At 35.9% G+C, this 22720-nt stretch overlaps 1 protein-coding gene across 2 annotated transcripts in view; it reads right to left on the reverse strand.

Annotated features, from left to right (window-relative positions):
• The window catches only part of BBS9 (Bardet-Biedl syndrome 9), a 298437-nt gene that overhangs the window by 257450 nt on the left and 18267 nt on the right, over positions 1-22720 (reverse strand). For both annotated transcript variants that reach the window (XM_056482933.1, XM_056482934.1), the window contains exons 7-10: positions 8255-8429; positions 4345-4429; positions 2454-2637; positions 1179-1308 (exon numbers count right to left, since the gene is read on the reverse strand). In XM_056482933.1, the coding sequence (XP_056338908.1) occupies positions 1179-1308; positions 2454-2637; positions 4345-4429; positions 8255-8429 (574 nt within the window). The remainder of the gene's footprint in view (positions 1-1178; positions 1309-2453; positions 2638-4344; positions 4430-8254; positions 8430-22720) is intronic.

The following is a 22720-nucleotide window of genomic DNA, read 5'->3' on the forward strand; positions in this document are numbered from 1 at the left end:
CAAGTCATTGTATATACAAATGTTAGTACAATCTGCTATTGTAAACATTAATGGTTTACTTCAAATTTTTGTAATACAAGTATTTTTCCATACTTCAAAAGCTGTACTGTTATATCCTGCATAATTCACTTCTGCATTATAATTAAGTGGCCCATTGAGTCTGTTCATTATATTTCACTTGTTAAGACCTGTTGGATGAAAGCCAGCCCAACTCTCTCCGAAGTCTAAAAAAAAATTTTTTTTTTTTTTTTTCATTTAGGTATCTATTAGTAACAAACAAAACATAAACATCCCTCAGATTACTCTGCACAACTCAGTAAAGCTTGTTAGTCAGATATTCTCTTTCCACTTGTTTGGAGGCAAAATGCTTGACATGATCAAATGTTTAGCAATGCAGTGTATGTTGGCAGCCACCACCCTGCTGAGGATCAGAAGATTCACATGACAAGGACACTCCTATCGCATCCCCTAGGTCACAGGCACGGGGCAACTAGCACCCAGCCAGCTCTTAGGGGGCACATAGTACAGGCATAAATTGGATTGCATAAAAACACTAGCTGTACCTTTCTGTAGTTTGCTTATTTCAGTGACAGTCACAGCACAAGTTATAAACATTCTCTTCACCCAATCCCCCACCCATTTTTTCCCTGATCTGTCCTATGCTTCTTTTATTTAAAGTTTTGTTCTGTTGCAGTGCAGCTCTCAGCAATTTAAACAGTTCCTTAATTTCCACAATTTAACAGTGGATTTTAATAATCTGTTCCAAAATCAGTTCAAATCATCTCTGGAATGCATATGCTCTTAAATGCTTAATGAAGAACAGATTTTCAGTGAGATTCCCTATCTTCCTGTCTCAGGGACGAACTTTGCCAGATTGCACAAACACAGTTGTCATTATTTCCAAAAAGAAACTACTGGGCTGGAGCTATGAGACTCTAGGTTCAAACTTCACAAAAAAAAACAGAAAACCTAAAGGGCAATAGAGCAATTCTAGCATTTTTCAACTACACTCATTAACGAAATGAATATTTTACAAAACAAAGGAAAAATCTTAGAATTTTCCTTTTAAAAGTTACCTTATTTGTTACAAACCTCAGAACTGTTTGTCAGGATATAGAAGCAAATCACATAACCAGAGATTACTCTAAGTAAAAAGTAAACTTTAACAAGTTACTTACTGAAAATTCGCTACTTTTACTGATACAGGAATGCAGGGAAGTTGAGTGGCCCATTTCAATGTAACATCTTGATAAATATTCAATATTTTACTGTGGTTTGCAATTATAGTGTTTATTGTTCCTTCTCGCACTGTTCAAAGATAAAAAAAAAATTTAGTATGAAGGATTTTTCAAAAGCCAGTACTTTTCTTTGAGGCTCATATAGTTATGTTTTCTTTTATTTATAAGCCATTAGGTGTGATAAATTAATTATGATAAAGTATCAAAAGTTAGGAAAGTTACATTGACACTAAAGAAGGACATATGCGATTAATTACGAATACCAATTCCAACCGCATATTTCACAATGCATGCCACAACTTTATAAGGTTCTGACCAGCCATATTTGATAATTTAAAACATGACAAACACTCATAATGGCCTTGTTGGCATGCCAGGAAAGATACGACAAAATACACATTGATTAAATATCTGCTACCTACACTATTCACTAACTTGTGAATACCAATTAAATGTGTATACATTTATAGGGTTTATTTCTAGCATAATTCAAATCAGAAAGTATAAAATGTGAAGATTGCCAAGGTCAAAAACTTATCAGATAGTCTTTGAAGCATTAAAAAAGAATAGGTATATGAGTCTAATTCTAACCTAGTATCTAACCAACTTGTTTCCACCAATGTAATAATAATACACTTTGATATTTTTAAGAATCTGAAAATATCAAAAGGTCATCAATCAAAAGGTCCTCAAACACTAGTTTACTCTTCTAAAGACTGTCATTCTTCTGTATTTGTTGCTTTGATAGCCTGGGCACCAGACAAGTACCTCAATTTGATAAAAAGAAAATATTTCATTTCTAAAAATTATGACACTTCACACAAAGTAACATTTGAAAATATACCTGACTCATTCAAAAAGAGAGCTCCAAATTCTATGATTCTACAGATCACAAACTCACAGAATCATAGAATGGCTTAAAGATCATCTAGTCCCAACCCCCACTAACATGGGCAGGAACACCCCCCATTAGACCAGGTCACTCAAGGCCTTATCCAACCTGGCTTTCAATACTGCCAGTGTTGGCACAACCTGTTCCAGTGTCACAGCACCCTCACAGTAAAGAATTTTCTTCCTAATATCTAACTTAAATGCCATGGGCAAGGACACCTTCCACTAGACCAGGTTGTACAATGCCCCATCCAACCTGCTTATTCATAAAAATATGTTTATTCAGCGGTAACCAAGCTAAAGTTAAATCTTCATTTTACAAACCTGAACAGTACGGAATGAAGCAACTTGGACTGTAATCAAGCTTTTTCATGAACCGTATTTGTCCATTATCCTTTAGGCAAAAGAAGTTTCTCTCACCAAGCACAAAAACAGAAGAAGCTCCCTGATTAAATGAGACAACGCATATATCCAGTGCTTGCTCTCCGATGTTCAAAATCCAATCCACCTTCAAAAGAAAAAGTATGCTCCAGAAATCCAATGACAACTGCATATTGAAGACAAAACTTAGAGAGGGCTCAGAACTAATCAAATTATATATCATTAACATAGACAGAAAAGCAAAATCAAGGTCTTTTTCTGGATAAGAATTATCCTCTTATTCTGAGGGCAGTCAATAACTTTCCTTAATGTGACCCAAGCAGTAAAAACATCATCTTTTTAAAACAGTCATGAATTGTTGGCTATGCAGTTCAGTTAAGTACATTTAGAAATTAAAATACACATTCTATTAAAAATGGAGATGCTTTATACTTTAACTAATGAATTCAAGAATAGATATTTAGAATAATTTTCTTTGCCTCTGTACGTGTCCTTGATTATTAAGGATAGAGAGCAAAAGGTGACAACTAATTCTACCAATATATGTAAATGGAAAACTAGACAAGCATTTTAGGCGTGTAAGCCAATATTTATGCTTGCAGTCACTCATCTGCACTTTTTAATCTGGAGAATGCTCATGTATGTCATAGTGTTTTTACTTCTCGAATGACATACATTGATATAATACACAATAGAAATCCTGCCTCACCTGACTTTAAAAAATACTACTGCTTATTGACAAATTTCATTGGTTTGTTTCTTCAGCCCTTCTGGGAAATTTCAACTAAACACACATGCAAAAAATGCTTTTGACTTCTGCCAAGTTGGTTAAACAGAAATTTAGAATTTTGAAGTAAAAATATATTAAAGTCCAACTGTCAGCACTTCCTACACAAACAGCATCAATTATTTTGCCTAAAGAGCATAAAATGTGCCAGCAAATATCCTTGCATATCTGATACATGAAATTGGAAGCCATTTTAAAAGGAAAAACCCAGCTTATTACGTTTGTTTCCATGCATGTTTCACGTTTTAATTTTTAAAAAACTGTTTCATTTGCAGTGTATCTGATAAAGTCTCCAGGTTTTTTGTTTATAAACTGTCTTCTCCTACTTCTATATGTAGGATTCAACCTCTGTGTATTTGAAAAAATTCTACAATTAGCCACTGGAAGGAAGATGCTCTCCCCATATTTCACTGTTGTATCTGAAGTATAATGAATCTAGTATTTTATATATGCAGTATATTTAGCAGACAAGCAACTCAACTGCAGGACCACAAAGAATAAAATTCTCTTCCTTTTAAGAAGAGGCAGCTCAAATATTAAACAAATTAGTGACAGAGACCTCCAGAAGGCTATTGAATCCACGTGTGTTTGACAAAAAGAGCTCAGGACACAATCTGTGGAAACATTTCACTGCGAATTTTTCTCTAAGTAGAAAGGATGCCCCAAGGAGAATGAGACTAACTTTCTACAATACAAAGTCATAATCAGACTTCATTTAAAAGCATGAGCAATAATTCAGGTGTACCTACTTATCTATTTTACTACAGTGTAGGTTCTGTATTACAAAGATTACCTTGGAAACGGTTATTTCCACTGCAGTTACTTTTCTTTTCTCATTAGAACAACAGCAAGTTTTAATGCCCAACCTTAAACAACCGAGGCCCAAAGAAACCTTAATAGAAGTCTACTGGAGTCTTTCCATTGCCTTTAGCAGCAATCAGATCAGATCCTTTGTCAGCAGACAATGCTGCCATTCGTTACTTAGCATCAGTCATTTCAATATGCGTGCAGTGTTCATACAGGGTATGTAAAATAAATGGGTTTTACCACAAGTCTTTTTCCAGAACTGAGTTTTTGCTGTTCTGTGTCTTGTCTTTCATCAGCATCTGTTGCAAAGGCCAGCACTTGGTATCTGTTACAGGCAGTTTAAAAAAATTTTTTTAAATTAGATCTTTGTTAACACCTCTACATTAAGTAAAAAATAAAATATAATAATCATGGGTATACATACACAGTAAAACCACAGTCTAAAAGGATGGTTAGAAAGCCTACTGCACTATGTCTACCATGAGCAAAGATGATGAGATTAGTATCAGTGTAGGACAGCAGCTAAGGGTAAAGGTAGAAATTAAAACAAGCATTCTATTCAGATTTTATGTGGAGTTAAAATAAATTCAACAGTCTAAATATTAGTAGGTAGAAGTACAGACCACAAAGATAGAAGAAATAAATTATCAAACTGTGAAATTGGAATTCTAATTTAAAATTGCAATTTTTTTCTCTTATTAAGCTTTTAAAAAACTTCCTAAACCTCTCAGAATTACAATCTTTAATAGTGAAACCTGCAAGCACCTCCTTTAAGTAAACTAAGTGGCTCCAATCTAAGAGACCACAATAACCTGTAATTAGTAGGTGGCACATTTAGCAGAAGTTGGAAGGTTTGTGGCGGTTTTATTATTTTTACCACCAGCAAATGATACTAAGAAAAACTGGCAATTAAGCTGTTTGAACAAACTATGTCAACTGCCACAAAAGCTCTGCACATCTATCTGTCCTCTTTACACCTATGTAGTCCTCAGTGTTCAAATTGTGTCCTCATTGATTCTTCTGTAACAGTTTCCTGAATTTTTGCTGGTATTACATAACTCACTTATCTACCCCATTTCCTGTGTATGAACATAGATAATCCATGGAATACATAAGTGAAGGTTTCTACATAAGTGAAATAAAAAAAGAATAAGACCAAATAAACTTATCCGAAAAGACAGCATTTAATTCTCGAAGTCATGGTGTGCCATCAGCTCAAAAGCTTAAACCAACACAATTCTGAATGTTCCAATTAAATCTAAAATAGCAGTACATATTTTTCTTCATTGTCAAAGTTGGAGATTGAAAATTATGACAACAATATTCCTCACATTTCATGCATGTATTTTGGTGCAGCAAAAGGACATGGCATAATGGCCATATATTAAAACACAAGAAGTTCCACCTCAACATGAGGAAAAACTTTACATTGAGGAAGGCAGAGTAGTGGAATAGATTGACTGGGTAGTTATGGAGTCTGCCTCCCTGGAAACACAGTCTACATGAATATTGCTGCATCACCTGCTCGAGGTGACCCTGTCTTGGCAGGGGGCTTGCACTAGATGATCTCCAGAGGTCCCTTCCAACCCTAACTATCCAGTAGTCACTCTGCTTGCTATTGAAGGATTTTAGTTTCTAAAAGTATTTTACTTACAAAAGTAAACTATGTATTTGGAGTAAGAAATCTAATTGTTAAAGGTGAATGCTATGACCTAGTTAATAATACTGAGCTCTGTTTTTAGTACAACTAGGATGTCTTTAACTGTCCTCTGTATGAATTTACTTCCCTCTTTCAGCTTAACATATTTATAAGAGAAGTTGCAGATTCACAGAATCACTGAATAAGTTGAATTGGAAGGGAGTCAGAAGGATCCTGACATAATGAAATTTCCTCTTCATCATATTTTACTGGTAGTCTTGGAAAGCACCTTAACATTTTATTAACTAATCACAGACCTAATACAGAGGTTTCAAATCAAGCTCACATCAAACAGCAATATATACTGATATTTAAATACTAGCTACCTGGTTATAGTCTTACATGAAAAAAACCTCAAACTACAGATGACCAACACAACTCAGATATCATACCAAGCATGTAAGAGGCATTTTGCTTTTAGATATTGAAAGAATTCAGAATCAACACAGTAAAAAGTGCTTTCAAATGAAGCCATTGGTCTGTAAGAGCTATAAGAAGATGAATAATTTGAAGTTTGTCAACTTATTCTGCTAAAAACATTAGATAGAACTGTTGTATTTTTTTATTAAATAACATAAAAACAAGCTCTTATTTCCTTAGCATATCTGTTTCCTTCACTTTAAAAGAATTATTTAACTCTGTTCTAATGTTCTAATATTTCAGACACACACTAGAGATTAGTTTCATTAGTGTCTTAACATTTGACACTAAAGTGCCAAGTGAAAAATTCCTGTAAAACTATATCCCTACAGTAAGGATGGCACACTTGAATTAGTAATAGACTGATGAATAATTGTGGTGACATTTTTTGTAAAGGTCAAGAATCTGAACAAAATTTAAACATATGAGTTGTTAATTTTAAAGGAAAAAATGTTTCTTTATTCCTTGACAACATTAATAGATTATATAGTATAAAATAGTACTAGTATAGTATAGTATAGTATAGTATAGTATAGTATAGTATAGTATAGTATAGTATAGTATAGTATAATTTTATTCTAATATTGTCTTAGAATTTTAATTCTAAATTCTTAGGAAAATTATGAATTTTCTATTAAATTACTTTCACTTCCAACACATATATCTTGTTCAGTTTTAAGAAAACAACACATGATATCTATAATTTGATTAATCTTAAGCAGCAAAATAAAAAGAATATTGCTTGAGAACTACAGGTGACAGAACAGGGAAGTGTGACAAAGCATCATGTTCAACTAACATTCCCTAGATTAGATTCCCAGGGCATTATTTATAAAAAGGAGCATTTTAATTTTCTTTAATATGTATTTTATGTAATATGTATTATGTAATGTGTATTTTCTTTAATATGTATTTTTACCTCTGAAAAAAATTCTTAATGTACTTGCCCATTCCTTCAGCCTCATGAGATTACTCTGAACGGCAGCCCTATCTAACCTTTTTATATTAGCCACTTGCAAAAATTTTACATTGTCCTTGAATTTCAGGACATACATTCTGTCCTTTTATCCAGGATGATGTCAAAGAAGTTAATGTTAAAGAAATACTGGCTCCAGTATCACCATCACTCATCTTTGGCTGCTGGTAAGAACTGTGAACAACTACTGCTCAGTAAGCCTGACAGCTCTGCCACTTTTTCATCCATTTTAGGGAATGAGGATTTTTGTCATCATAGGTAGTAGCTCTGTCCCAAACACCACCCCACCCCAATTTACTGCTAGGGAGAGAGATTCAATAACCCTGTAAGAACAAGGGTCTGCAACAGAGAACCATCTTTTATTGAGAAAGACTTCACAGCAGACATCCACCACAGTGTCCCACTGCTCAAGCATCCACCTGATTCTAAGCAGATAGATACTTGAAAAACTTCCAACATGGTGGTTGCTTCAGAGAGCCCCATGGATTCAAGCTGCTCCTTCAAAGTAAACATAAATGCTTCCTTGTCTGTCTTTAAAAATCTTTCACCTTTTTCTTTCTTATTCTCTATTAGATTTGTGTCTGGTACGCCTAACGATACATAGTCCCTTGTGCTTGGAGGAAGTGGAAATGTCTTGTGCAGTCTTTACTTTCCATATTGTCCTATTTTTCTAAATGTTGAACCCATAAACTTAATATGGTCACAAACTAAAATAGCTCACAACAGTTTCATCCATGTTCCAATGCTGAAAGCACACACTAGACTAAACTGAAGCAAGGAAAAAACCCGGCACTTGGGAGCAACAGAGCCTTGATAAACTAGTAGACTTACTACCTTTATAGTAGGACCATAAAGTCCTCAGGACTCACAGCACACTTTCTTCTGACTGTACTGAGACAGTAACCACTCAGCAAAATATAACATACTTCCTGAAACTACTTGCTTTTGGATACTCCAGTAAAGGCATTAAAAATTAAACAAGATTACTTTCAATGTGTTTACCTAGTAAATGATACCACCGAAGTATACTACAATTACTGAACATAGACACATACTTGTAACTCTCAACCTGCTGACAAGAAGACACTGTAATGAAAGAGTCTGTGCGAGAGCTGTATGCCAAGGGACCAGGCAGAAGAAAACCAGGTAAAAACCGGCCAAAAGCATAACTTTCTTGTTCAAACAACATGAGCATTCCATCCATGGACTGTATGCAGATCAAATCTCGACCTAAGGGAAGCAACAGAAAAAAACACAAAGGAAACAAAGCAATGTTATTTGTGTAGTTTTAATACTAAAACTGTGAGCAAATTAAAATTGTACTCATAAGCAATCCTAACAAAAGTAAATTTTCATTTGTGGGAGTGTTTACTATGAGAAAAAACACCAAATATTCCAACCTCAATAAAAGCTTACTTTCTAGATCGTGGGGGAAATAACATTCAGAATACATTAAAAGAAAATTTTAAAAAGCAGAAGCAAGATATTTTATTTCAAAACAAAATTCCTAAGGATATAAGTATTACAGTTTCAGTTTAAAGAAACGTTTCAATATTCCCAAAACACCAAATTATTCTGGTTCCTAAATGCTTCCATACCTTACAAGTAGTCATAACAACCGTGGTTTGAAACAACCAATTCTATTCTTTCAAGTCTACTTAAGAAACATAACAGAAAGTCCTACAAATATGTATTGTTGTGAAAATAATACAATGCAAATGTCTTCCATGATTTACATTCACGTTTTCTGTCTTCACAGAAAGAAAAAACAAACTAAATCCAACCAGCAAGTCTAAAAAATATCAAATAGAAAAAATTCAGCTTGGAGTAAATTACTTCAAGCCTCATGCATTATTCAGCAGCCATAAGACATGACATAGGACATGGCTTTGTGCCTCAAGTACAGCAATCTAAATCCTAAGGCTCATTGGGAATATTTCTGAGATTCGAAGCTGATTATGCAGTTTGCACTTCATATGCAAGGACAACAATTTTTACAAACTATATTTTTAGGCATTCAAAGAGAGGTATACCATTAAGACCAGCACTTTCTGAAGCTGATAGATGCATCTCTCCTGAATTCATAGATAAGCTCTTACCTTGCAAACACTAAATGAAATATTCAAATGTCTATTTACCTTAATTAAAATACTCTATTTTGTCTCAGGAATGATTCTGTATGCATGAATGACCCAAATAAATTGTTCACTAAGTTCCACCCTCAATCCTTTAATACGTATTCTAACATAGGAAGGTGAAGCAAAACAAAATTAGACAAAAACTTCATTCTTACAGTTCCATAAAGGTAACAAAAGTCAAATAAATTTTAAAAATCTGAAAAACAACAAACATACAGTGCAAAACATTGTTCATCTCCACTGTGACTCTTCACAGAAACTTTAACTACTTAAAAATAAATAGCAGTGTAAAAGGCCAGAAAATATGCCATATCACTTGTCCTCATGATTGAAATACACAAAAATTTAGCTTAGGGTAAAAACAGAAAAAAACAGAATTAAAAACAAAAAGACAAAAGAAGATAATAAAGCAGCAAGGTTCTTCCCTCCTCATTCATCTCTTTTTCAGATTCTCCCATTTTCTAAAAATTAAGATCTGCCATCCTTTTTTCCTAGATTCTGCATATAATTCATAACACGCATCACAAACCCTATTGCAAATAACAACCATGTGATAAAAAGGACATTTGAAAGTGCACCTCATGCTGTTCATTTCGTTGAGGCAAAACTGAATCCTTCAGTCTCTAGTGGAAAGAAAAGAGCAAGACAGATTCTTCTCTGTGGCATCCACTTACAGGACCAAAGTAAACAGTAAACTGTATCACATTTAATTCTATCTGAACATAGGTTGGAGGGTTTTTTATTGGGTTGTTTTGTTGGGTTTTTTGGTTGTTGTTGGTTTTTGTTGTTGGTTTGGTTTTTTACTGTGAAAGACATCAAACACTATAGTCCATTTTCTAGAAAGGTTGTAAATTCTTCTCCCACAGATATGCAGAAAATACAACAGAACACAATCCTGAGCAACTTCTAGCCTAACCTGTTCAGAAAGTGGGATTGGACTAAATGACGTCAAGAGAAGAATCATTCAAATCAGACATTTAAAGAAGTTAATTCTGTCTTTTATCTCTGAACTACTCAAGGCATCTACAGTAGATTTTCGTTCCTCTAAGCTGTGAAATTTCACAGAATTTAGTCCTATCACATGCTCCTGATCAGAAAAAACTAGGAACTAGCAGGGAAAATTGAGAAGTTTTGTACTGTATACTATCAATATTAATGATACTCAGCTTCCACTTCCTAACAGTTGCTGACATTATCATCACACTGTTGACGCAGGCTAGAAAGAGTACAAGGGAGTCAGCTGTATAAAATAATGATCAACCAGTAAAAGTTCCCTTAGAAACTAATACAAACACTGATATCTAGTAAAAGGTGCTAGCCCACTGGTTGCAACCACACTCTCTTGGGTGTGGTTATTTTAAAGTATAATTATTTGGCTACTACAAATAACTTGTGGCATTTTTGTTTGACATACAAGAATACAGTGCTTCACAACCCAGGTGTCTGTGTGACCACAGTCACGCTGTGGTCACATATGCTCTGTTACCTCAAAACCACATATGTTCACATTCAGCATCAGGCACACTGCAGACCCTCTCAACACTTTACAGCAGCTAACTGTTCAGTTCCACTTCTAATTTATATATTTTTGAAGAAGGCAATTCTTGAGGTAAGTCTGGGCATAGAGAATCTTCAAATCCCCTTCCAAAGCCTCCTATGAATTATCCTACCATCAATAGTGATCTACGGAGGAAATCTGCAGCTGTCTGACAGCTGTATTTCCTGAACTTTAACTTCCAATGTCTAACTTCAGGGGAACTCCCTGAAACGTGAAGACAAATCAATTACAGATAGCAGGTTGATATTTAATTTTGAAGGGCACAGTAGTAGAACACACTTGTACTTTGGGACTTTTTAAGGCTTCCTGGTTTTCACACTTTCTTCCACAGAAAGATATAAAGCCATGGAAAAGAAAACCAAAAACAAGAATGAAAAATTAAAACTGCGAATAAAATAATTTAAGTCACAAAAAGAAATAACAGCAATGTTACATATGTTTAAATTTTTACCATGTTGCTATTTCATTTTGAAAAGTTCTAAACATTGCTTGATATAAGATCAAAAGTAAAAGACACTTATTTGCAAAGTTAATGCCTTTACTACCACAGATGTCTTATTTATTTTTTTAGTAGAATTAAATTTCAGGTACTCCTGGTTATACTGATGATAGTGAGAAAACTGTCTCTTAGATAACTGCTGACCACAATATTTAGGGTTTAAGCTTGTCTAAAATATACAGTTAAGTTGTTAATTTCTACTCTTCTGATGAAATCAATAGCAGATACAATTGATACAAAGTGATAATCTCGTAGACAAATGACAATCCAAATAACAGAAAAAAGTAAAAGTCATTACAAACATTGAGGTTACTACTTAAGTAACAAATAGTAATAGCTTCTGTTCTTCTCTATATTATAAATATCAATCTTATTATTACCAATTCCATATCATCATGAAAATGATGAAGAGAAAAACTACAGCACTTCCTGCAATATATATGAAGCTACATGTCCTGCCAAACATGGAAGCATTCATCTTTAGCATGCATAATCCCCAATCACACGCAAATATCATTGTTAAAAATCTCTCCTGTTTTAACAGTAGTGACACAATTGAATATGACGTGACATAATATGACAAGTTCCCTACAGCACTCCAGTGATCTCCAAGCACACTGCAGGACGGAACTGTATTGTCTAAAGAAACAGAGGCACAAGACTGAATCAGCAATCACTCTTTTGGCATTTAAAAGCACGGCAGCATTTCTTAATATACCCACCACTTTGTTCATCATATTTGCGTTATTCCTACTCGTTAATTTTCAAATTTGGATTTTAACTAGCTTGTATTAGTGGATCAAACTCCAGTTATCCAAACTATTATACATAAAGCATAATTAAAGAAAAATAAATTGTGTACGAACTCTTATTTCCCAGCTTTTTATAGGTCAACTTGTTTCCTTCAACCATTCATTTTTAATGTGTGTCTAGTGGATGGAGTTTTTATATTTCACTTTGAGAAATGCAGTTCTCCAAACACTCAACCAGAAATGTCCATTTCAAAAAACCTTATTGCAGCCACTTGGCCTTGCCAGTGACACATTTATAAAGTGAAAATATAAACTACAGTGTTTTCTGCATATCAGATGGAATCACTTAGTGTACTCTACAGTTTCAGCAGCTTAAGAAGAATGTCCCTTAGCCAGAAAGTGCTACTTTTACACACAAGTCTAGCTACTGTTGTTTTCTAGTTTCCTTATGAAAAATATATTCAGGATATGAATCTATTTACATGACACTTTTAAGCCACAATATATTTTTTGAGCTAATGCAAAGATGAAATGAGAGACAGGTGGTAATTCTTTGAAATAAGCTTCTAATTAAAGTTATTTTGGACTCAAATTTTTTTGCATGTTAATGATTTCCTGTACTCTGAGCTTCCTGTCTGGCATCAAATCATTTTCATAAAATGTACACTATGTAATCATCGGGGCCTGAGACCCACGTGAAATCAAGCAATGAAAGCTGCAGTGGGATAAATTGGAAATCAGAAAAACTTCATAAAATTACAGACTTTAGGAAAACGTCAGCAGAGAAAACTTTAACTGCCTTCCATGGTAATCAAATGCCTCACTACAAAAGTCTCGTGTGGAAGGAAGCATCAATGAAATAAAATTAAAAGACAAACTGGCATTTACAACACCCTCAGGAGCCTAAGAGCCCTTGAATGATACATGGGAAATGCTTTCCTAATATGATAAAAAAGTGACCAATGAAGTGATGCACATAAATTATATTCCTACAAACAGGAAGACAAGTTCCTGTCCTGACTTGAAATAGGAATGTTTTCCTTTTCCCTCAACATTGCAATTTGCCCCAAAACTTCTCACAGCACAGGGAACACAGGTTTCTCCAGCTCAAACCTATTTTGGAAAATTCTACTTGCTGCTGAGTGTAGCTCTTTTAGCAAAGCACATCTGGGGCAACTGTGAGAAAAGAACTTCAGAAATCAGGTCTGACAAACAGAAAAACCATTTGAAAATTACTTAAGCAGTTCTTCAAACAATGTACACCTAATAAAAGGCAAATTTTACATTACCACCCTAACCCAGTGAAGGAAGCGTATGTCAGTGTATATTCAGAAAGAACACTGAATTTACTAGTTTGGTGGTCTGGTAGCCGCTCTTTGCATAGCTACAGAAAGGATCAAAGTTCAGGGTTTCAGCTGTGGCCATTCATCCTAGGCCAGAGGATCCAACTTCCAATACCCTGAACACAAGCAAAGAGGATTTATAATGATCTCAAAATGATGCACAAAGTAAAAACACGTTCCAGATGATACTGACTGGGTACTTTTCAGATGGAACTGAAAAATCACTCCAGTGGGAAGTAAATAAAAATAGAGCAGTAGATAGGAAGAAAAGAATTTTAAGAGAAACAAAAGAAAGTGTTTAAGGAAAACACTAAGTCCTTATTCTACTGACGTTAGCTTTAATTATTTCCTAAACCATCCTGCATATTAAAGCATTGCAGTAAAACATATTCATAAACCCCAACACAAGAGATGCTCTCTCTGTAACAGCACTCTCTGTAAAGAGCCTCCCTGGTCAAGTCATACTAAAGCATGGAGTCAGTGCTGCCACAAGAAAAAAAAATGTCCTTGCTTCTCTCACCCGTCATACCATATTCTAAACTCTTGTAGATTTCTGCCCGCCATAAAACATAAGGAGGATTTCAGATGGAAAGAGAATCTTGAACTACTGAAATATCTCCAAAGATCAACTCACCCTCACTCACACAATCCCTTTGAGACATGCAATCTACTCCTCCGTTCTTGATTCAAGTCTTACCATAAAAGATGATACAGTTAAATTATGTTACTTGGCAACAATGCCTTTAAATCTTATATCAACCTGAGGTGGTGGAAGGACCCACTAGTATATAGTTCAAAGGAGTAGATAGATCTGCATGCAGTATAAAGTATCTTAGCTGCAACATGCAACATACAAAAATTCCTACTAAAAGAAACATAGCACTTGGCACTGTGCACACATGACAGGTAGTCTTTTCCCCTAAACAGATCATAGTACAAAAATTTGTTTATTACAACCTCATATTAAGCAAATAATTTTTTCTACAATTAAAAGTGGATGTTTCCACCTAGTGCAAGGAATACTCTCAGTAAAAGCATTCAGGCAGCTGTGAAAGCAGTGTCACTCAAAGTTGCTCTCTTTTTTAATGCAGAAGATTAATTATAGACAGCATAAATAGAGGATATTTTGAAAAAGGCTGTATGCGTGGATGTAGCCTGAATAATGACAATTCATGAAGAGATGCTAAAATTCTTCTCCTTAAATTCTGTTGCCATAACTTGTTTAGTAACACTTTTCAGGCCCTAGCAGCTGCAGAAATCTTTTAGGAGTCTTGCATTCATACAGGCATTACAACACCGGCATACTCTTTTTCTAAAGCAAGTAGGAGAAATTCCAGTTTGTGAACCCTTCTCCTCTCATCTGAAGTTATACACCCACCATACATTATATAAATATTACAGAACATCTTACTGAACTGGCAAATCTCCCACAAGCAAGTACTATCACCAGTTGCCCTCCAAAATCAATAACATTTGACTGAAGAGTTTAGGCACATGGATGTTTTTAGTGAATCATAAATCAACAGCAGGCCTTTCACTGAATTAAGCTGAAGCTGAATACATGCCCTATTTTTCAATATTTTTTATACTTTCAAAAGTTATCAGTAAGATCTTGTCACCGTCATAAAATAAATCTATCAACTTTAAAATTCCATTTAAAACAGACCTGAAAATTTACAATGAAACAGAACTACATGATCCCACTGTTAAAACCCAGTGAAATTCCCTATCTTTACTCCTACTTCTCCTTTTGTATGCTCCTTAGACTAAGAAGTTTCATGGCAGCTAAGCACTTCCCAAAGCACTTTGATACATGAAGCTCTGTCTCAGGGAGGATGATGAGTGAGTCAAGAGCTTATGGGTTAGGATTAAAGAGCAAACTGTTACGGGTGACACTGTTGTGGGTGATTGCTACAGGCTCCCTGAGCAGAAGGAGAAAGCAGATGACGTTTTATACAGACAGCTGGAAGTAGCCTCACAGTCACAGGTCCTGGCTTTCATGGAGGACTTCAACCACCTGGACATCTGCTGGAGGAACCACACAGTGTGAAATAAACAACCCAGGGGGTTCTTGGAAAGCACTAACAATAACTTTCTGGCACTGGTGGTGAAGGAGCCAACTAGGAAAGGTGTGCTGCTGGACCTTTACTAACAAACACAGCATGTATGGTTAGAGATGTGAAGGCTGGAGGCAGCCTTGGCTACAGGGACCATGAGATCATTAGTATCCTGTGAGGAAGAAGCAGGCCAATGAGTAGGACCACAACCCTGGACTTCAGGAGAGCTAACTTTGGCCTCTTCAGGGACTTTCTTGAAGAATCCCAGGGGAACATGCCCTAGAGGGACAATGGGTCCAAGACAGCTGGTCCAAGCAGTTATGTGGAGAAGGACCTTGCAATTTTGCAAGACATCCATGAGCCAGCAGTGTGCCTTTGTGATCAAAAATGCCAATGTTATCCTGGGATGCATTAGGAAGAGCATGGCCAGCAGGCTGAGGGAGGTGACCCTGCCCCTCTACTCAGCCCTGGTGAGGCCACATCTGGAGTGCTGTGTCCAGTTCTGGGCTCCTCAGTAAGAGAGAGACATGGAGTTCCTGCAGCAGGGCCAAGGGAGAGCAAGGATGATTAAGGGATTAGGTCATCTCTGCTGTGAGGACAGGCTGGGGGAGCTGAGCCTTTTTAGCTTAAGGAAGATGACTGAGGAGCCCTTATCAACATATACAAGTATCTGAAGGGAGAGTGTCAAGAGGATGGACCTAGGCTCTTCCCAGTGGTGCCAAGTGGATGAGAGGCAACGGGCAAAAACTGATGTACACAAGAAGTTCCACCTGAATATGAGGAAAAACTCCTATACTGTGAGGCTGTGGCTGAGAACTGGACCAGTCTACCCAGAGGGATTGTGGAGTCTCCCTCTCTGGAAATATTCAAAAGCCATCTGGAAACAACCCCAAGTAACATGCTCTAGGGAGAAGCAGGGTTTGTAGACTAGATGACCTCCAGGGGTAACTTCCAGCTTTGCCCCTTCTGTGTGACTATTTACTAATTTTTGAGCTAAAGAACTGTTAAAGATATGTGCTGAAGAATTACCTCCAGAAAAACTGCAGTCACATCCAAAGAACTCATTGAGAATTTTTACAACAAAGTCAGATGGTGAGAAGCTTACAACACAAAAGTGAGGGTTTACTGTACAGAGTATTAGATGAAAGTCCAATATATTTTCAAGAAGTTTCAAATATACCCTAAAAAATTAGAAATAAACAGCTTGACTTAATTTGCTAAAAAACACCAAGGGAACACAGCCACTTTTCACATTCAAGTAATTTGTCTATATATCCTATGCTAGCAACCAATATAAAGAAAAGCTTAACTCTTACTTTGTGGTCAAACGAGTCAGTGAATTACATCTCTATCAAAAAAAATCTCCTTCCTATTAGTTTCCTTCTTGGCAATCTCAGAAAATACATCACAGGTTTAACAAGCAGGAACAATGAAGAACTGGCTGTAAAGGGGCTGATCACTGATGGGGGCCATGCTGGGCATCAGTCAGTGGGTGGTGAGCAACTGTACTGTGCACTATTTGTTTTCTTGGGTTTTATTTCTCTCTTCTTTTAATGATTATTATCATCATATTTTATTTCAGATTTTGAACTGTTCTTGTCTCAACCCACAGATTTTACCTTTTTCTGATTCTCTTCCCCATTCCACCATGATGAAGTGGGAGAAAGTGAATGAGCAGCTGTGTGGTACTTAGGGACTAAGCTACCACAATGATGTAGCAAAGTAATTTTTGATAGGAATAATTTGAACCAAACATAATAACTCCAAATAAAATTAGTATAAAGCATTGTAGCTTGTACAAGGTACATGTCAACTCTCCAGGAAAAGCAACTAACGAGGGTTTGATGACTTTCCAAATAAATTCCTGTAGGCTGGGGACTTTTTTTTTGTAATGGAGTAATCACTGATGACCATTGGAAAAATAAACAAAAACTACATACACACATTTCTGATGACCTTTTGAGAAGACAAAAATAGACTAAATAATTAGAAACTAAAACTGCCTTCTTTTGGAGGAAGAACTATAAGGCAACAAACACATCTTAAAGACAAATGCATTCACATGAAATGCTGGAACATTTAAATAAAAAAGTACATATGTAAATAATAAAGCTGGACACAGGTTTGAAGTAACAGAAAATTCATCATGCCAAACTATTTATTAGATAGAGTAATAATATATACTACATTTCTAAACTTTAGAGACAGCATCTCTAAACAGAAATAAAACATCTGATGTGATCTCAGACAATTGACTCACAGGAAACCAGAGAATGGCAGGCAATAGCACTAAGAAGAAGAGTCTGGAGATTAGAGTAGGATGATTAATTAAAATGAGTCAACAATATGTCATCAAAAAGACAAAAGACAGATTGAGTGATTATTATTATACATGTGATATTAAAAACATATGAGGTAATTATTGTTCTGCCTTGGCACTCACTGACTCTTGGCAGGAGCACTGCAGAACCCGTAACCCCACATGTAAGATATAAAACATTTTACACTACTAGTGCACAATGACTGCACACTTTTGGGTACATACTTCAACATGGGAAATTTAAAAAACTGTCATATAGAATTTACCAGTTTTGAAAACAAGTCTTTCACTTGCATGTATAACTGCTCCTAAAGTTATGTATTTCTGCAATTAATTTTACTTCACCTAAATTACAGCTCATTTTTTAAAACAAATTGTTGATTAAGAGATTTATCTAGGAATTCACAATTGAGGCAAAGTTCTGGCACACTGAAGGCAATGTGAACTCTTATTTCAGTAAGGCTGTGATCATTAGGCTACAATCATTACTGTTAAGAAGAGCTGAAGAAGGCAAAAGGAAAAAAATGGTAACAGATTCAGAGAACATTATCCTTGATTATTTTTCCATTCACTTGTTCAATTCAGAGAAGAGGTTCTAACACAATTATTAATAGAAAAACAAAACAAAACACTAACAGTTTTCCAAAGCTGAGTGAGAAAGTCATCAGCAGATCTATTCCATGAAGAAATTTCAAAGCCCAAACCTTTCCAAAAATCTGTCCTCATGCAGAAGCAATTTAACAGGAAGGCAACATTTAAATATTCTGCTCCTTAACAGAACTAGCCAATAAATCAAAGTCTGATTTTATATTACTCCAGTATTTAAATATAGTTGTAAGAATCATTTAACCTTACAGCATAAAACTCAGTTGATCATTTTTTTTCTGACTAACACCTAATAAAATTTATTCTTGCAGAATTGGAGAAAAGTTAAACACAGTCTACCCTCCTCACAAAGTTTCCTGTGACAAGGTTGCACGATTTATGCATATGTTGTATTTCATTCTTTTAAAAATTCCTCCATATAGCACCTTCTTTGTTGTAACACTCAAACATACTCTGCCTCTAGGCCAATGCTATAATAAAATTAAAATGAATTCAAAGCCATTTGCTGAGAAAAATATAGGTTCAAGGTATTTCACACTTTTCTGCTTGTAACATTTTCATGCCAAAGCTGTATTTTCTTTTTTCCTTCCCTTTGCTATTGCTTTATTATCTGCTTTTATTGGTAGAATATCCATGAAACAACTTCAAATAAATCTGAATTACTCCGGAAGCCAACTTAAGGCATTAAGGTTTCAGATGAAAACATAAATTGCAAAGCCTGTGCTTATTAGGAGGATCCAACACTAAATCATTTATCAACTCATTTGAAGAGTTATAGAAAACTGTGGTTAATTCACTTATTACTTAACTATTAGATTATGCAAGTGTGTGGAATCACACAAAGCAGTAACAAAGCAGTAACAGTGCTTTTGCAATGCAAAACCATTATCTGTAAGTAAGCACCATTCAAAAATAATTCAGCAGCTAAGATAGCAAAGTTATTAAACTATGATTTCTGCCCGTCACTAAATAAAATTAGTATTCTATTCAAGAGCACCTCAATAGATTGTGTCCCCCACCAGTAAGCTATCAATATGCTGATTCTTTAGTTCTTAAGAAGATGAGAAAATCTTTGAAATTGAAAAAACTTTTTTTTTTTTTAATTTTTTTTTAATTAAAAATAAAACCAGAAGTATTCAGAGTGTTTATATACCCACCTTAATGTCTCACTTACACCCTGAAGAACAACCACAGAACTCAATCCTCACCTGGGAAAGGACGTGCTCCCACTAGACCATGTGATCATTCACGCAGTTCCTAAGCACTTCAGAGAGCAGCTCAGGAAAACCCCACTTCATTCACCAGTCATCAAAGCAGAGAACTTTAGTATTCACTCCTTACACACCATTGTTTGCTCATGTATGAGCTACTATCCTGCCCAGTATTCAGTCTAATGCACAACTGACCACAGGAAATTTATGTGATAATCTGTAAAGCTGCCTAAATTTCAAGTAACAGTGGCTTTGTTTTTACTTTAAAGCCCTTCTCTACTCTTCGCATTACTTCAGCAAAAATTTATTGCAAATACTTTCCTCAAACATAAGTCACATCTGACTCAAGGTGAACAAGGCAAATAACGAAATTGTGGCCTGATCTGCAAACTTTTTCAAAGAAGTAATAAGGACGCTTTACTTCCACTATAAAAAGTATTATACCATCATTTCTCATAAGCAGGCTCCACATCAGTAAATCTCTCCTTTTAAGAACAGTCAGGCACAAGAAGTACATTGACCATTTCTCTCGATGTAGAAGCACTTAAGCTAACAGAATAATGTGGCTAAGTCCTAACCTATCCAACAGAAAATGGTAATGTAGGAGTAAGAGTCATTTTCCAAACTACTGTCTTCTTTCTCAGATTTCTCTACAGGCAGGAAAACATACCATGCCTAAATACCTTCAATATGGGCATGACAAAGTCAAGGCACAGGTCATAGTTTATTCTGTAGGTTGTAGGTACAAAATTAAGGTAACTTCAGCATTAATTATCTAAACATCATGTTAAGAAAAGACAATAAAAATTAATTATGAAGTAAAATTAATTTATTTGCACTGAGTCAAAAGTAAGTTTCGCTTAATGCCCATTCCCTGCAAATCTTTTACCATGCCAATATGTAAATTAATGAGATTCTCAAGCAGCTGATAATTATCTCAACTAACCTCAGCATGATTATGCACCTATAAGGAGTTTTAATATTTTTACATGAAGACAGTTTACAACAACTATTTCATACGACTGATGCCAACAAGAGTTGACATCAAATTGATTAACCAAAATTCTGTGCAGGTAGAACAGATCCAATTCATCACTATTTTAATTAAAATAACTGGGCCTTTTTGGTGTAACTATAAAAAATAAATCATGGGAATGATATAAAATTATGATCAAATTATATCAATCACAAAATGTAAAAAAAATATACTGGCTCAAAATCCAATTACTACCTAGCTAACAAAAAAAAAAAAAACCCTTCTCACTGTTTTTCAATTAACATTATTTTAACTTTATTAAGACTAAACAATATATGGAATATTGCTTGACTATTTCTAGATTAATACCAGATTTATGCCTTAGAAACTGAACTGGAGGCATACTTCATGATAAAGAAGAAAAAGAAAAGGAATTCTCAACTAAAACACTATGCCCAGTTCACTGGCTTTACTCCATTCCTGTCCTTTAACACTGAAAAACATGCAACTTATTTATCATAAGCTTTCAATCATCAGTGACTTTCAATCAGCAAAAAATTATTCCATCACTTAGGGTTTACCAGCCAAGTACAACATCTTAAATGATTTATGGGGACAAACTTTTAGAAGAGCATGTTGTTATAGGACAAGGGCTAAGGGTATTGATAAAAACGGGTTGATTTCGATTGGACATAAGGAAGAACTTTTTAACAAGGCGAGAGGTAAAACACTGAAACAGGTTGTGCATTAAGGAAATATTCAGGACCAGACTGGACAGACCTCAGAGCAACCTGGTCTAATTGATGATGTCACTATCGTAGGGACCCACTAGGTCAGGTTGCTCACGGACTGATCCAACCTAGCCTTGAAAAATCCCAGGGATAGGACACCTCTCTTCTTTTAGTATAAAACCATTCCCATTTGTCTTATCACTATCAGTAAGCCTGGTTTAAACACAGTAAGGCCACAACAAGGTCTCCCTAGAGCCTCTTCTCCAAGCTGAAAAATCCCAGCTGTCTCAGCGTATAATAAGAGATGTTCCACCCCTTTGATTTGTTTTGTGGACCTTCTCAGGACCTGCGCTAACAGATCCAGGTCTTTCCCATGCTGAGGACTCCAAAACTACAAGCAGCACTACAACTGGGGACTCCAATAAGAGAGACAATCACCTCCCTCACCCTGATGGTCACTGCTTTTGATGCAGACGAGGACACGCTTGGCCTTCCAGGCTGCGAGCACAAACTGTTGCCTCACATCCAGCCTTTCAACCATGAGAACACTCAAGTTCTTTTCTGCAGGACTGCTCTTAATCAGTTCACTAATTCCCCTTCGGTACTCATGTCTGGGATTTCCCAGACCCAAGTGCAGTGCCTTGCACTTGGACTAGTTGAATCTTGTCAGGTTCCCATGGGCCCACTTCTCAAGCTTGTCCAGGTGCCTCTGGATGACATCCCATACTTCAGGTGTGTCAGTCACACCACACAGCTTGGTATCATCTGCAAACTTTCTGAGGGTGCACTCAATCACATTGTCTACACTTGTTGGGTTCATGAGGCCAGAAATACACATCACCATGGCACATACCATCTGCTAATGGTCCATCTTTAAGACAAGGTGAGGCAATCATCTTTATCTTTTTCACAATCCATCCTCCCTCCAGGAAGATATCATCTGCTAATGGGACATTAAGTCCCACTGTATGACTGATAAAATTACATCATCCCATTGAGAGATGCTCCCAGCCAGGGGGAGGAGCCAAACCTTTCTACCTAGATAAAAACTGAGATTTTGGACAGCGAGTTAACTCCTTTCCACTGGATTCCAGAGGAAAAGCCGGATCTTTCCACATCATCTCTGGACCTTCAGAGGAAAACTGCACCCTTCTACAGGAGCACTGCTTCAACTGAACCACATCTGCCACTGGAGGAGGACTGTAGCCACCATGTAATGGGACTGCTACCAACACACTGAATGACAGGGTGTCAGGTTGTACTCTGACTCTGCAGGGTTGGGATTGTTCTTTGTCATACTGTATTTCTATTTTAATTTTCCTAGTAAAGA

Source organism: Oenanthe melanoleuca, chromosome 2, assembly GCF_029582105.1.
Source record: "Oenanthe melanoleuca isolate GR-GAL-2019-014 chromosome 2, OMel1.0, whole genome shotgun sequence".
In the NCBI taxonomy this organism is placed as follows: Eukaryota; Metazoa; Chordata; class Aves; order Passeriformes; family Muscicapidae; genus Oenanthe; species Oenanthe melanoleuca.